The 15,443-nt window shown below is 48.6% G+C and overlaps 1 protein-coding gene across 1 annotated transcript in view; it reads right to left on the bottom strand.

The window, feature by feature from the left end:
• PRKCH (protein kinase C eta) overlaps positions 1–14,155 on the bottom strand; it is a 139,074-nt gene extending 124,919 nt beyond the window's left edge. Inside the window, exon 1 of the mRNA XM_048486786.1 lies at positions 13,078–14,155. Within this exon, the coding sequence (XP_048342743.1) occupies positions 13,078–13,437 (360 nt within the window). The 5' untranslated portion in view covers positions 13,438–14,155. The remainder of the gene's footprint in view (positions 1–13,077) is intronic.
• Between the last annotated feature and the right edge of the window lie 1,288 nt (positions 14,156–15,443).

Raw genomic sequence — 15,443 nt, forward strand, 5'->3', positions numbered from 1 at the left:
TTACAGGTTTAAGCACATGGGCCTCTTCCGCACATGCAGAATAATGCACTTTCAAGCCCCTTTATCTATCTATCTATCTATCTATCTATCTATCTATCTATCTATCTATCTATCTATCTATCTATCTATCTATCTATCTATCTATCTATCTATCTATCTATCTATCTATCTATCTATCTATCTATCTATCTATCTATCTATATCTGTCTGTCTGTCTGTCTGTCTGTCTGTCTGTCTGTCTGTCTGTCTGTCTGTCTGTCTGTCTGTCTGTCTGTCTGTCTGTTTATTGTTTGGATTTGTAGACCGCCCCATCCCCAAGGGGCTCTGGGCGGTGCACAACACCATCAGCATATATACAATGTATAACAAAGGATCACAATAGTGACCACATAAACAATTGTTGCATTTACTAAAATGTTACATTTACTTTCAATGCACTTTGCAGCTGGATTTTACTGGGCAGCACGGCAAAATCCGCTTGCAAACAATTGTGAAAGTGGATTGAAAGTGCATTATTCTGCATGTGCGGAAGGGGCCATGGTAAAGGTCTTTCTCTTCGCCCAGGCGTTTGGCTGCCCCCCCAGACCAGCGTCTGTACAGGGGCTTTCAAAGGAGGCTAACCAAATAGCTGGGTGAAGAGAAAGATCTTCCACACACACCTAAAGCACAGCCACCTGACGAATCTCCAAGGGGAGTGTCTCCCCCAGTACCTCAGTGCTTGGGCAGGCAGACGCTGCTTCATAAGGGCGCAGACGCTCTTTCAGGTTGGCATGCTGCCTTCCCTCCCAGCTGGTGCTACTGGGAGTAGTATTTGCACTCAAATTACAGTAATCTTGTGTAATTTCTCATAATGAATGTACATTAGCATATACAAACTTGTTTTCTTTTTCCCTAACTATCACCTGGAAGAGAGAAAGGACTCGTTCTCTGCTGCCCCAAAGGCCAAGACTAGAATCATAGAGTTGAAAGAGACCCCAAGGGCTATCAAGTCCAAACCCTGGCAATGCAGGAACACACAACCAAAGCACTTCCGACATATGTTCGTCCATCCTTTGTTTAAAACCCCCCAAAGAAGGAGACTCCATCACCCTCCAAGACAGTGAATTCCACTGTCAAACAGCCCTGACAGTCAGGAAGTTCTTCCTAATGTTTTGGTGCGATCTCTTTTCCTGCACCTTGAATCCATTACTCCATATCCTAGTCTCTGAGGCAGCAGAAAACAAGCTTGCTCCCTTTTCGATATGGCATCCCTTCAAATATTTCAACATAGCCATCGTGTCCCCCCCTAAACCTTCTCTTCAGCAAACTAAACATCCCCAGCTCCCTAAGCCTCTCCTCATAGGGCGTGGATTCCAGACCTTTGACCATTTTTGTTGCCCTCCTCTGGACCTGTTCCAGCTTGTCAATATCCTTCCTGAATTGTGGTGCCCAGAACGGTACACAATATTCCAGGTGAGGTCTAACCAATGCAGAATAGAGAGGTACAATTACATCCCTTGATTTATATGCCATTAAAGGTTTATTAAATTACCGTATATACTTGTGTATAAGTCGACCCGAGTATAAGTCGAGGCACCTAGTTTTACCACAAAAAACTGGGAAAACTTATTGACTCGTGTATAAGTCGAGGGTGGGAAATGCAGAAATGTAGTTCCCAGCAGGCCGTTTGCAGCCTGGAAGGGAACACAGGCAGGCCTCTTCACAAGCTTGCTCCGTTTGTTAAAGTAAGTGTGTGGGGGGGGGCGTCACGGGGGTGTGTGTGAAAAATCACTGACTCGCGTACAAGTCAAGGGGGGCATTTTTCAGCCTTAAAAAGGGCTGAAAAACTCGACTTATACGTGAGTATATATGGTAAATTAAATTAAACATCCCTTGATCTAGATTCTAGACTCCTATTGATACAGCCCAGAATCGCATTGGCTTTCTAGATCTGAAGGTCTCAAGAGGAGAAATTTAGGCTGAACATGAGGAGAAACTGCCCAATGGTGTGAGGGGTTTTCAAGTTGCCAACCTCCAGGCGGGGCCTGGAGATCTACAGGAAGTGCATTTGATCTCCAGACCCCATGTCTTGTGCAAGAGAGACTGCAATACACAGCCCGCGAGAGATTACCTCACACCTTTGGTCCTTCCTCCCCTGCTCCATCGTCGATGCAGAACCGGCCTGCCTACTTCTTTCCACTGAATGCAGCTCTTTGTGTCAAGCATGTACAACCTGAAACTAATACGTTCAAACAAACCCCACCTATCCCCAGGCACGTTACGTAATCCGTGGGAAGGAGCTCAGGTAATCCTGAAGTGGTGACTTTGTTTGGGTTCTCGCTAAAAGCTCACGTACAGGCAGAAGAACGACAGCAGGCCCGATTGCTCATCGCAGGGCATGCGATCAACCGCGCGTTTTCTTTCGCCCAGATCGCCAGAAGGGATAGAGGCAGGCCCAAAACGATGTGCCCTGAAACACTGAGAAATGTATTTGTATCTATCAGCCTGCGGGACTCTTAAAAGAAACCAGCACCTTATTGAATGGATCACCGCCTCGAGCCCTTCGGGGGTGAGGCGGTCAACAAATATAATAAATAAATAAAATAAATAAATAACACCAGTCACTTCTGAATGAATATTTTTCTCTATCTTCACTCTGCCATGATGAATGCTGCACCAGAGAGAGAGAAACACATTTTACCACCACATATCTCTGAGTAGTAGGATACCTGTGTTTCGCAATGCATACTTCATTGCAGCCTCTCTATGAATTTCAGGATGACATTCAGCATACTTCTTTCCTGTTTGTGAACTTTGGGGTGACATGCAGCATATTTCCTCACAGCCTGTCTGTGGACTGACAGGTTGGTTTTCGCATATTTTGCAGCAGCTTCCTGTAGTTGCCTTTTTCTAATGCAATGTGTAAATCGCTTTCTGTGTTTAATTCCTCTTCTCCCTTTAGCGGTTTCAGCAGAAGGAACAGGTTCGTATGCGTTGAGGAGGGCGGTGTTAGAATGCAGTTGATGCACCATTGTATCAATCGTGCTTGTTGTCTGGTGGGCATTAGCAGAACTTGTCAATGCGACAAATGGAGTTAGAGCTTCAAAGTGCCCTTTCCATTGTGGAAAATGTAAGTCCTGGTGAAACCGAAAGCTATATATATAGCAAACGCGAAAAAATACCACTGACTTCGACCGACTCGACTCGACTCGGACTCGATCTGACCGTGACTGGATCACTGACTGACTGGACTGACTGGACTGGACTGATCGATTGATTGACTGACTGGACTGACCACCGACTGAACGAATTGACCGAATCGACTGACTGACTGATCAAAAGAACTCAAAAATAATCGAAAATACTATTTGAAGGACATGGAACTCGTGGTGTTTAACTGTCACCCTTAGAATGTCCGTACAGATGGCCAGAGTTGAACAGTAAATCTATATTATCTAATAAGTCGAGTGTAAGTGAATATTTTGGAAAATCCTTTCTTAGCGAGCACCTGAAGCACATAACGAACTGGGGTGCCAAATTTCAACTTTGTAGTTTCAGTGGTTTTTGAGTTCTTTTGAGGAGTCAATCAGTCAGTCAGTGAGTGGTATTTCACGTTCATATATATAGAAGACACCAGCCACAGATACGGGCGAAACATCAACAGCCACACTGCCCAGAAAACTTGGGACATTCTGAATGCAAAGCAGATGTTCTTCCACCGAGCCACAGGCCTTCCCCAGAAGTCCCAGCTGCATCAGCACCACTCCCTTTCTGTCGGCTCCCACAGCTGCCATTTCCTTGACTGTATCTAGCAGAAATGGTTTATTCTTTATTTTCATAGAATCATAGGGTCGAAAGAGACCCCAAGGGCCATCCAGTCCAACCCCCGGCCATCCAGGAACACACAATCAAAGCACTCCTGACAGATGGCCATCCAGCCTCTCTTTAAAAACCTCCAAAGAAGGAGACTCCACCACACTCCAAGGCAATGCATTCCACTATCTAACAGCCCTAATCGCCAGGAAGTTCTTCCTAATGTTTAGGCGGAATCTCTTTCCCTGTACTTTGAATCCATTGCTCCTTGTCCTGGTCTCTGGAACAGCAGGAAACCAGCTTGCTCCATCTTCAACACGTCATCCCTTCAAATATTTAAACATGGCTATCACGCCACCTTTTAACCTTCTCTTCTCCAGACTAAACACGCCCAGCTCTCTAAGCCGCTCCTAATGGAATCGAGACCTTTCACCAGCTCTGAACGTCTCTTGCCTTGAAAACCTACAGGGCTGCTGCACGTCAGCTGATAATTTATTGCTTGTGTATGCCTACAACGTTATTTCAAAATAATAACCATCATCTCTATATGCTCCACCTCTGACATGAGATCCAACCTGAGATGGACGGGCTCTATAACCGAAGCAATGTCCTTCAGACTACAGAACCTGAGCAAAGCTTTTTATGATAGTGTGAGCAGACAGACCCCTTCTCCCAATGAAGGACTTCATGGAGGCCCGGAGGTCTCCAAGCCTGATACCAGAAGAGATCACAAGGTCCATCCAGTTCAACCCCCCTGCCTTCCAAGAACTCCAGAAGCCCAGAGGTCTCCAAGACTGATACCAGAAGAGATTACAAGGTCCATCCAGTTCAACCCCCCTGCCTTCCAAGAACTCCAGAAGCCCAGAGGTCTCCAAGACTGATACCAGAAGAGATTACAAGGTCCATCCAGTTCAACCCCCCTGCCTTCCAAGAACTCCAGAAGCCTGGAGGTCTCCAAGCCTGATACCAGAAGAGGTCACAAGGTCCATCCAGTCAAACCCCCCGTCTTCCAAGAACTCCAGAAGCCCGGAGGTCTCCAAGACTGATACCGGAGCAGGGCACTGCTCCCTCAAAATGGATGTCTTGCAAAGGGCTTTGGGGTCCATCTTGTGTGCAGAAAGATGGTTGACCCCTATACTTTCCCTCTGGCCCTAAGGTGTGCCTGGCTGGACAATGGGGCTAACTGTTTGTTTGTTTGTTTGTTTGTTTGTTTGTTTGTTTGTTTGTTTGTTTGTTTGTTTGTTTGTTTGTTTGTTTGTTTGTTTGTTTGTTTGTTTGTTTGTTTGTTTGTTTGTTTGTTTGTTTGTTTGGTTGGTTGGTTGGTTGGTTGGTTGGTTGGTTGGTTGGTTGGTTGGTTGGTTGGTTGGTTGGTTGGTTGGTTGGTGTGTGTGTGTGTGTTGTTGTTTATTATTATTATTATTATTATTATTATTATTATTATTATTATTATTATTATTATTATTATTATTATTATTATTATTATTATTTAAATTTATAGACCACCCAATCCCCAAGGCGCTCTGGGCGGTGCACAACATCATCTATGTACAATATATAACAAGGGTCACAATAGTGACCATATGTACTAAAATTCATTAAAACCATTAAAACCATGTAAACAGCCGTCAAAAACCGTAACAATATAAATGGCTTCCCGCAACCCAATTCCTTTAAAAACCACCCCAAAAAGAAGGGAGCGACCAAACTCCTCCCTAAAAATAGCAATAAATATGCAAGAACAGAGTATAAATATAGGGAGCAAGAGAGCCAGCGAGCAAAGCAAAGAACTAATACCCACTGTGATTGAATCAGGACTCTGAGCAAACTCATATACACCCTCTCTGCGCCAATCCCTCCAACCATCCAGTATTCAAGGGAATAGCCCAGGCGTTCTTTTGGGACCATCCCCAGCTCCCATCAAGTCTCTTCTACCCTTTTGCTGAAATCCTAGAAAAGCAGTCAGTTCTTTGTTCTCTGGCTTTCCTGCCAGAATATTTCAAGTTGCTCGGACCCATTTCAGGGTCCATGAACTGAACGTTTGGTCATTATAGTTTGTAGGTGTCCTGGAACTGTGCAAGTGTCCCCACTTGGGGTTCAAATAATTTAACAACCCAGTTCCAGTTGAGCGGGGGCAGAGGTGGGATCCAGCAGGTTCTCACAGGATCCCGAAAGTAGTTTACTAATTATTTGTGTGTGCCGAGAGAAGGTTACTAATTGGTGATTTTGCCATGTGATTTTTGCCTTAGTTACGCCCCTCCTCTCAGCAGTAGCGCGCAGAACTTGAAGCAGTCTAGCAGGAGGTGCACCGGCGTGCGTGGCAGCCTGCGCCTGCGTGCATTCGTTTCCCGCCCAAGGACCGGCGCAGCGGCTGCGTCCTTGCCACAGCCCCGCCCATGAATGCCCCGCTCCCGGAATGCCCGGCCACGCCCCCGTCGCACCCCGCCCAGCCCCATTGGCGCTATGCCACAGTTTGAATCCCACCACCATGGGAACCTGTTACTAAAATTTTTGGATCCCACCACTGAGCAGGGGGTGGCAGCAGCTGGTGGTAAGCCACAGGCCCATCAGCTGCTGCGCACCCCCCAGCTCAAGTGGCCCGTGGGGGGAATGTGGGGGGGGCGCAGTGGTGGGATTAGCTACCAGGTCTACTGATCCGGTGCGAACCGGCTGAATCCCAGCACTGCACGGGGGGTCTTTCTTTGCTTCCAACAACGCCGGCCGATTTCCTGCTCAGTGCTGCCATCATAGATAGCCCTTCCACACTGGTAACTATCACCCTTTCCTGAAACGCTATCCAAACCTGCTTCCTGAATCAGCTCTTGTCTGCTTTGCGGGTCTATGTCCTTCCCTTGAAATATATTTCTTTTTTAAAATTCCGTAATAAAAACCCGTTTCAATTATTCAACTCCCTGTGCTTTTAAGAGTTCTCACCTGGGACAATTCTGGTATATCGATCCCAGTTACCTGCTCTTGCTCTCTCTGTCTCCAGCTAATTCCCCCAATCTCAAAAGAGACTGCCAGTTCAGGGTAACACGCAAGGGTCAAAGAACAAAAGAGAAGAAGAATAGAAAAAGAGTCGGGTTTTACATCTCACGTTTCTCTACCAGATCTCAAATCGGCTTATAATCATCTTCCCTTTCCCACAACAGTCACCTTTTGAGGAAAGTGAGATTTCTTGATGCGTGAGTTCGCAAGAGAAAGGCTGTACAGCCTGTGAAAATTGGGGAGGGGGATTTTTAGGGGCACCACCATCCGGCTGTTGGTTGTTTCAATCGAGTTAGGAGATTTACACACAGAAAAAACTCCTTGAGGTGTCTCATGGCTACAAACAGTGAAAATTAAAAACAAACCAGCAAAAAGAATTCTATAAAACTGAATAGTAGAACCCCCACAGCTCAGCAGCGTACACCTGAGTCATACATAAGCCAAATGGTATGAAACTCTTTGCTAGCATACAAGTATCTCAGAAGATGCAAATAAGCCAACTTGGGGGGGGAGGAGGAGGAGGAGGAGTTTGGACTTATATCCCCCTTTCTCTCCTGCAGGAGACTCAAAGGGGCTGACAATCTCCTTGCCCTTCCCCCCTCACAACAAACACCCTGTGAGGTAGGTGGGGCTGAGAGAGCTCCGAGAAGCTGTGACTAGCCCAAGGTCACCCAGCTGGCATGTGTGGGAGTGCACAGATTAATCTGAATTCCCCAGATAAGCCTCCACAGCTCAGGCGGCAGAGCTGGGAATCAAACCCGGCTCCTCCAGATTAGATACAGGAGCTCTGAACCTCCTACGCCACTGCTGCTCTTAACCTCCTACGCCACTCCTCCTACGCCACAACTCAATTCAAAGCCTGGTCGAATATGAATGTTCTGATCTGGTAGCAAATTATCAGCAGAGGCAGCAGAAGCAGACGTGGGATTCCGAAGATGGGGAGCCACCATGAAGAAGGCCCCGTCTGTAGTTGATACCTGCCTCACTTCTCCAGGGGCAGAGAATGTGGAATGAGGAGTATACCTGGTGAGGGGTTAAGAACTGAACAGGCTTTAGCCCTTGCTGAAGGAGTCTGTGCAGCCTTTCCTAATCGGTCTGTCTGATTTGAATGCTACCCTTTCTCCCAGGCGCTCAACATGACATAATATAGGTCTCTCCTTCTCTTTTTTATTCTCACAACATTGTGAGGTAGATTTGCGTGAAAAAGAGAAAGTGACTGAGTCACGATCACCTAGTGCTGTGGTGGCGAACATATGGCACTCCAGCTGTTCATGGACTACAATTCCCATCAGCCCCTGCCATCATGGCCAACTGGCTGATGGGAATTGTAGTCCGTGAACAGCTGGAGTGCCATAGGTTCGCCACCACTGACCTAGTGGGCTTCATGGTTGTGTGGAGTTTCGAACCCAGATCTGACCTGTTCTGTGGAGTTCTGGCTAGGAGTCTGTATGTCCCTAAGTGCCCGGAGCATTGTCATTTTGATCTTTTGTCATTCTGAACGGCCGCGAGATCCAGCGTTCCTTACTGATACAATGAACCGTCTACAGATTCTCAACTTAGCACTTCAGGGGAAGGATAAGATTGCTTCTGATTTTACTCCGACGAAGCTTTCAGAATAAAAGAAAGAGTTTTCCGGAGACACGTTGTCAAAACATTTCATTTGCTTTCCCAGTCTCAACAGGAGAGTCAGTGCATTCCCTGATATTACAATAAAAGATTACAACCTGGAAGAACACAAAGATAAATGACAAGGACTGCTTGATAATTTCCCAGTCAGGTTTAAGGACTTGGAAAATCTGAAACTCTGCTTTGCCGTTCTTGCAAATCCACTGTTGTAATCCCAAACCCCTAGGCCCCTTCTGCACATGCAGAATAATGCACTTTCAATCCACTTTCAATGCACTTTGCGGCTGGATTTTATCTCAATCTGCAATTGACATCTGGAATCAAGTTCCAGAAATAAAATACCCTGAACTGAAGAAAAGCAGCGTAGGACTTGTTTCAATTTACAGCATAACATACTACTGTGAATTGCTGAATTCTACAACACAGTTTGTGAAATTGAAGCATCGTCCAATCCTTACAAATCAACCCGACAGCTCTAATTCATACACCCTTGACAACACATCTTCCTGGATTTTAAACAACTCACAACAAAGATGGAGACTCACGCGGTTTCTACCAGCAGTAACAGCCAGTAACTATCTCTGATTTATATATTTTTCTCCATGTTTTGACCAGAGATTTAGAGTCTTAGATGAAGAAGTATAATTAGCAATACCTGTTTGTACCTCTTTTGTTTTCATTTTCGGCTGTCTCACTTAAACGTTAATAAAAATTACACACATGAATAATTATGACCTATGTGTATTTCTTAATATTTATATAAAAGGTTAGTAACAAAATGTGCATGTTGGGATTAAAAAGTGAGCAATATTTGTTGATATCTTGTGGCTTTCAAACATTTGCAGTTTATTCTATGTGGTTCTTACATTGGCCGACTACAGATGGGGGAGCTGACCTCCTCTCTTAATCACCACGGCATCAGGCACGGGTCCAAATGTTCTTGCTTTCCGCAGGGGAAGCCGAGAGCAAGAACTGTAGATGCACAGCAGTGGCGTAGCTTTCATGGGACAAGGTAGGGATAGGCGCCCCAGGCAGCCACCATTGGGGTCATGTGGGGGCACACCCCTCCTCCTTCCCCCTCACCCCGCCCCCCCTCGGCAGGCCCTGAAGAAGCCGCTGCCACTGCTGCTGGGCTCCCCTGCCCTGCCCAGCCCAGCCCAGCCCTCCCCCGCCCCGCCCCGTTCGGGCCAGCGGAGGCCACTACGCATGCCCCTGCCTGTCCCTAATCCGCCAGGCCCTGTAGCCAGTTATGGTAAATGGGGCGCAGGGAGGTATACGGGGGGAGGCACAGGGGGCGGGGCACAGGGCGGCGTGGGGGCCCATTGAGGGGGGGGCAAAAATCTAAGTCTGCTCCAGGCTCCATTTTCCCTAGCTACGCCCCTGGTGCACAGCAACTTCCATGTACATCGGTACAAGGATGTTTGCGGCATGCCACTTGTGCTCCCCGCGTGCAGCAACTTCCTTAAACGTCGTACAAGGAAGTTTGCCTCGCCAGGGTTCAGTTGCCAGTGTGCCACGGGAGCCTGCTGCGTAATTGACCATTAAACAAGTTTGGCCACCCTTGACTTAGCCTATCTGCAGCTCCATCAGAATTCAAGGGAATAGCCTCACCCACTTTCCAGATAGCCACAGTCAGCCTGCAGAGGCCTCTTTGGGCCTTAAGATACTCATTTGGCTGTTAATTTGTGACCGGTGGAGGGTAGCCATTTTGTGCTGCATCCTACAGGTGCGCGAGCAGAAGATCTTTCAGCTTGAGCAAGAGCAGAGAACCAGGATGTGGCCCAGTTCTCCCACACAGCCCTTCTGGAGGCGGGAAGGGTTTGTTTTGCAAGCTCCCGAGGCACTGGATCCAACCCCACAGCCCGTCTCTCTCATTAGCAGGAAAGAAATGAGACGGGAACATGTGCATGCCTTCATGCACTCATGCACAAACATGCCACAAAGGAGTTTACATCGATGACTCGAAAATGACTAAAAAGACTGCTGGGTGTGCTTCCAGAGCATATCTGCAAACAGCCATTGAAGAAGAGTCGCCTACTGACAGAGGAGGCCTCGGAAATCTCCCGGAATCGTTCTCCGGACTACAGAGATCAGTTTCCCTAGAGAAAATGGCTGCTTCGGAGCGTGAACTCTGCGGCCTCATGTCCCTACTGAGGCCCCTCCCCTCCCTAAACCCCGCCCCCTCAGGCTCCACCCCCAAATGTCCAGGAATTCTCCAAAGTACCATTGGCAAACCCTAAAGAAGAAGAAGAGGAGTGTAGATTTATATCCCCCCTTTCTCTCCTGTAAAGAGACTCAAAGGGGCTTACAATCTCCTTGCCCTTCCCCCCTCACAACAAACACCCTGTGAGGTGGGTGGGGCTGAGAGAGCTCCGAGAAGCTGTGACTAGCCCAAGGTCACCCAGCTGGCGTGTGTGGGAGTGCACAGGCTAATCTGAATTCCCCAGATAAGCCTCCACAGCTCAGGCGGCGGAGCTGGGAATCAAACCCGGTCCCTCCGGATTAGATACACGAGCTCTTAACCTCCTACGCCACTGCGTACAAGGTGTGGCGTGATTGAAAAACAGATGACCCATTTCTAGGGTCGCCACCTCTGTGCTTGGAAATTCCATGAGATTCGGGAAGCGGAGGCTGGAGAGCGTGGGATTTGGAGGAGGGGGCGATATCTGTGGGTTACAATATCGTAGAATCCATCTTCCAAAGCCGCCATTTTCCCCAGGGGAACGGATCTCTGTAACCTGGAGACTAGTTGTAATTCTGGGAGATCTCCAGCTGGCACCTGGAGACTGGCAACCCGGCCTTTCTTCAATGTGCACATCCATCTCCTGTGTTGTGGCGGCCAAGCGAGAGGCAGAGGCCCCTTCCGCGCATGCAGAATAACGCACTTTCAATCCACTTTCACCATTGTTTGCAAGTGGATTTTGCTCTTCCGCACAGCTGCAAAGGGCATCGAAAGTGGATTGAGAGTGCATTATTCTGCAGGTGCGGAAGGGGCCGCGCAGAGAGGCCCCGCCTGTAACTTTGAAGAGTTGCCCAAATGGGGAGACTTCACGAGGGGCAAATCTTCTCATCCCTGCGAAATGACAGCTACTTCCTTCTCCTTTGCCACCCTCCAAAGGGACAGCAGTGCGGCGATACGATTGAAGCCATTCGGTTTCAACTGTTAGGAACCCTGGGGGGAAATCTGCAAGCTCTTGTGCATCTGGGGCTGGGGGGCTGGAAGAGAGAGATCAATACACATGTATCTTCCTCCAGCGCATTTCTAGTCAAAGCATAAATTACTGCAAGACCCAACTCAACACCCGCCTCCCCCGCCCCCTCGCCTTAGAAATGCATCTCCAGCACAGCTCACAAACACCAACCGAAAAGCTCTCGCAGCGCACAGAAGCCTGCGGCAGGTCAGTGACCCCCCTCGGCTACGCACCAGGGACCTTTAACCCTTTCAGCGCCTGCTTTCGTAGCAAAGAGGCCGAAGGAGGAAGCCACAACTGTGCCTTTACTGGAATCTGCCTCGCAGCTGCAGCTGTTTGGTTCAAGGTGCAGAAGCTGAGGTTTGTGGCTCCGAAGGTTAGAAAACGGTTAACGCCGGGGGGCCAGGGACACAGAGAGCGAGATCTCACACCGGGGAGGAAGAGGGAAGGCATTTCTCAGCCTCCTGCCCTGGTGAACCGCAGCCTGGCACGGCTGAGCTGGAACTGACTCAGCTTCCGATGGTCAGTAGAGACCGGTTGGCAGGAGGTTTGGGACAGGCCGAGAGGAAATGCTTCTTCGGCTAACTCTGCCCCACACCATATGGAGATCGCCACTTAGATGGCTTTTAGAAGGAGGGAGAGAGAGAGAGAAGGTATCCGTTTAATGACCAGCAACGGGCCATAGTCATTGATAATATGTAAACAGGGCTTCCATGTTCAGGAGAAGTATACCTTTGACGTGTCAGAAACTTGGGATGGGAGACATTGCTGTCACGCCAAATCAGTAACAGAATGCTAGACTAGATGGATCTTCAGTCAGATCAATCTCAGCAATTCTGACGTTCTTTTAGAACAGTGGTTCTCAAACCTTCCTAATGCCGTGACCCTTTAATACAGTTCCTCATGTTGTGGTGCCCCCCCCCCCAACCCTAACATTTATCCATTTTACAGCTGGAGAACTCTGATGCAGAGAGTCTTAGGAGACCCCTGTGAAAGGGCCGTTCGACCCCAAAGTGGTCCCGACCCCCAGATTGAGAACCACTGTATTAAAATCTCAAATGTCACAGTCAAACTTCTAATAGATCAGAGTTTCTACAAACTCCGGTGTGACACCGTGGCCGTAGTGTTGGCCTAAGACCTGGGAGACAAGAGTTTGAGTCCCCACATTGCCCTAAAACTCAACAAGAGGCTTTGAGCCAGTCATATTCTTTCTCACCGTAACCTACCTCACAGGGCTGTTGTAATAACAAAGAAGGAATGAGGAACATGGGAAGGAACGAGGGTGGGATAAAAACATAGGGGCAGTTTCGGTAATCAAACTTCCCAGCATCCAGTGGCAAAAAAAGGCAGTCATTTTATAGAAATATGCACCTGCGCATCATGTGTCGGCGCATGATGCGCCTACACATCACTCGGCGCGCATGATGCGCAGGCACCAATTTTACTGGGTGAACACAGTTTCAGGAGAGATCCGGCTACTCACCCAGCCTTCAAAGCTGTCTGAGGACCCCGTCCCATGCAGCAGGTCCTGGAAATGCACGGTGCAGTTGGCCACGAAGTCGTCGTACCCAATGGGGGTGCCGTGAAAGACGGCCAGCTCCAGCTTGCGCGCGTCGCTGACCGTGGTGCAGAACTCCTCGTTGTACGTGGGCTTGTTGGTCTTCTGCTTGGTGCTGGTCTGCCCCACGCGCACCTGGTCCACGCTCACCGCGATGTAGGGGTCCAGGAACTGGTGGCCCTTCTTGAAGAGCGAGTGCCGCAGGGACCAACGGGTGGGCTGCAGCCCCACGGCCTCGCCGATCCGCACCTTCATGTACCCATTGAACTTCATGCCTCCGGACATAGCGACGACGTGGTCCAAAAAGATAGATTCTTGTTTGTGAGGAGGGAGGGAGAGAAAACTTATCGCTCTCCAAGGGATAACTCTCTGCAGTGGCTCAGCTGTCAGGAGTCAGGACCGGCTGAGAATCCCCCTAGCCCAGCCATCGTCTCTCACGCCAATCCAGATTCAATCCGGTTTCCTCCATCTCTCCTCAGCAGCCGAGGGACGGAGCTGCTGAATCACTTCACACACAGACCGGGTTTCTGCTTACTTCGCCTCCTTGGGAACTGCTAGGGGCATGGAAATGCAGAAGGAGGGGGAAGAGAGGGAGAGAGAGGGAGAGCAAGCAAGCCCCAGCCAACGCCAGGCACTCTCCGAGCTCCTGGCTGCGCGCTACCCACACAGAAAGGCACCCTTTGCAGGCCTGCGTTCACACACAGCTTGAATTTCCTCCCCTCTCATCGCACTCCGGTCCAGGAAGGAGCTGCCGCAGTGAGGGGACCGCCTGAGAAACCCCACACACCCCAGGCGCACAAGCCACCAAGAGAGACGCGCGACAACACACCATCAGTTCACAGCAGTGCCGTCAGCCGGCCTTCCTTATTTCTCCCTTTATTCCCGTCCTCCCTTATCTCTGGTTCTTCTTTCTGGGCTTCCCTCCCGGTGAGAAAAAGCCACCAAGCGCTCATGAGGCAAGGAAAACACCTGAGGGAACCTGACAAGCCCAGGAGGAGAGAAGGCCGAGAGGCGGAGCGTTCCGGCAACCGTGCAAGGACTTGTCCCGAAGGGGAGACAGGAGCGGCTCTGTGTGTGTGTCTCTGTGTGTGTGTCTGTGTGTGTGTGTGTGTCAGTCTGTGTGTGTGTGTATGTGCAACAATTTCCTTTCCAGTTCATTCATCGCGACTCCATGGCACAACCTGGTAGAGTTTCCTAGCAAGTAGAGAGAAGAGGCGTTCGGTCCCTCTTAGCTTCGCCAAGGCGTGTCTCCGCAAATCCCATTTTTCAGCTCTACAGGCCATTTTCCTTGCTGGGCCTGAGCTGGAAAATCCACTTTGTGTGAGTTTCCAACCCAGGCAAATTAAAACCTTATCAGGAGACGACGGCCAAAAGGGAAACTTCTTGGGCTTGGAGGCGGGTTGCGATGGTGAGGTGTTTTTGTTTGGGGGCTGGGGACCAAAAGGTCCTGTTTGAAAGACAGCGTAGCATAGTGGCTGGAAGGTCAGGCTGCAATCTGGGAGACATGAGTTCGAATCCTTGCTCTGCCCAGAAGCTTGTTTGGACCAGCCACTCTCTCTGCCTAACCTGTTTGCAAGACGGTGTAGCATGGTGGCCAGAAGGTCAGACTAGGATCTGGGAGACATGAGTTTGAATCCCCGCTCTGCCCCAAAGCTGGTTTGGGCCATCCACTTTCTCTCAGCCTAACCTACCTTGCAAAATTATTGTGAGGATGAAGCAGAGAACACCACTTTGTGCTTCTTGGAGAAAAGGCAGGATAAGAAAGAAAGAAAGAAAGAAAGAAAGAAAGAAAGAAAGAAAGAAAGAAAGAAAGAAAGAAAGAAAGAAAGAAAGAAAGAAAGAAAGAAAGAAAGAAAGAAAGAAAGAAAGACAGACAGACAGACAGACAGACAGACAGACAGACAGACAGACAGACAGACAGACAGACAGACATCCAGGCCACCTGTCATCTAATGAGACTCGCCATCCCTCCCTTTTGGGGGGAGGGAATTTTGAAAATAGAATGCTGGACGCCACTCATATTTTCATTTTTTATTGAGATTTATTGCATAATTATTAGAGTTAGTTTTATGGTCTTTATCGCTGCTTTTAAATGTTTCAGCTATCCTATATTGTATTATTTCTATATGTTGTACACCGCCCGGAGCCCTTCGGGGATGGGGCGGTATAAAAGCTTAAGAAATGAATGAATGAATGAATGAATGAAAGAAAACCACTCAGTGGTGGAATCCAAAAATTTTAGTAACAGGTTCCCATGGTGGTGGGATTCAAACAGTGGCGTAGCGCCAATG

Source organism: Sphaerodactylus townsendi, linkage group LG02 (assembly GCF_021028975.2).
Source record: "Sphaerodactylus townsendi isolate TG3544 linkage group LG02, MPM_Stown_v2.3, whole genome shotgun sequence".
NCBI classification, from domain to species: Eukaryota; Metazoa; Chordata; class Lepidosauria; order Squamata; family Sphaerodactylidae; genus Sphaerodactylus; species Sphaerodactylus townsendi.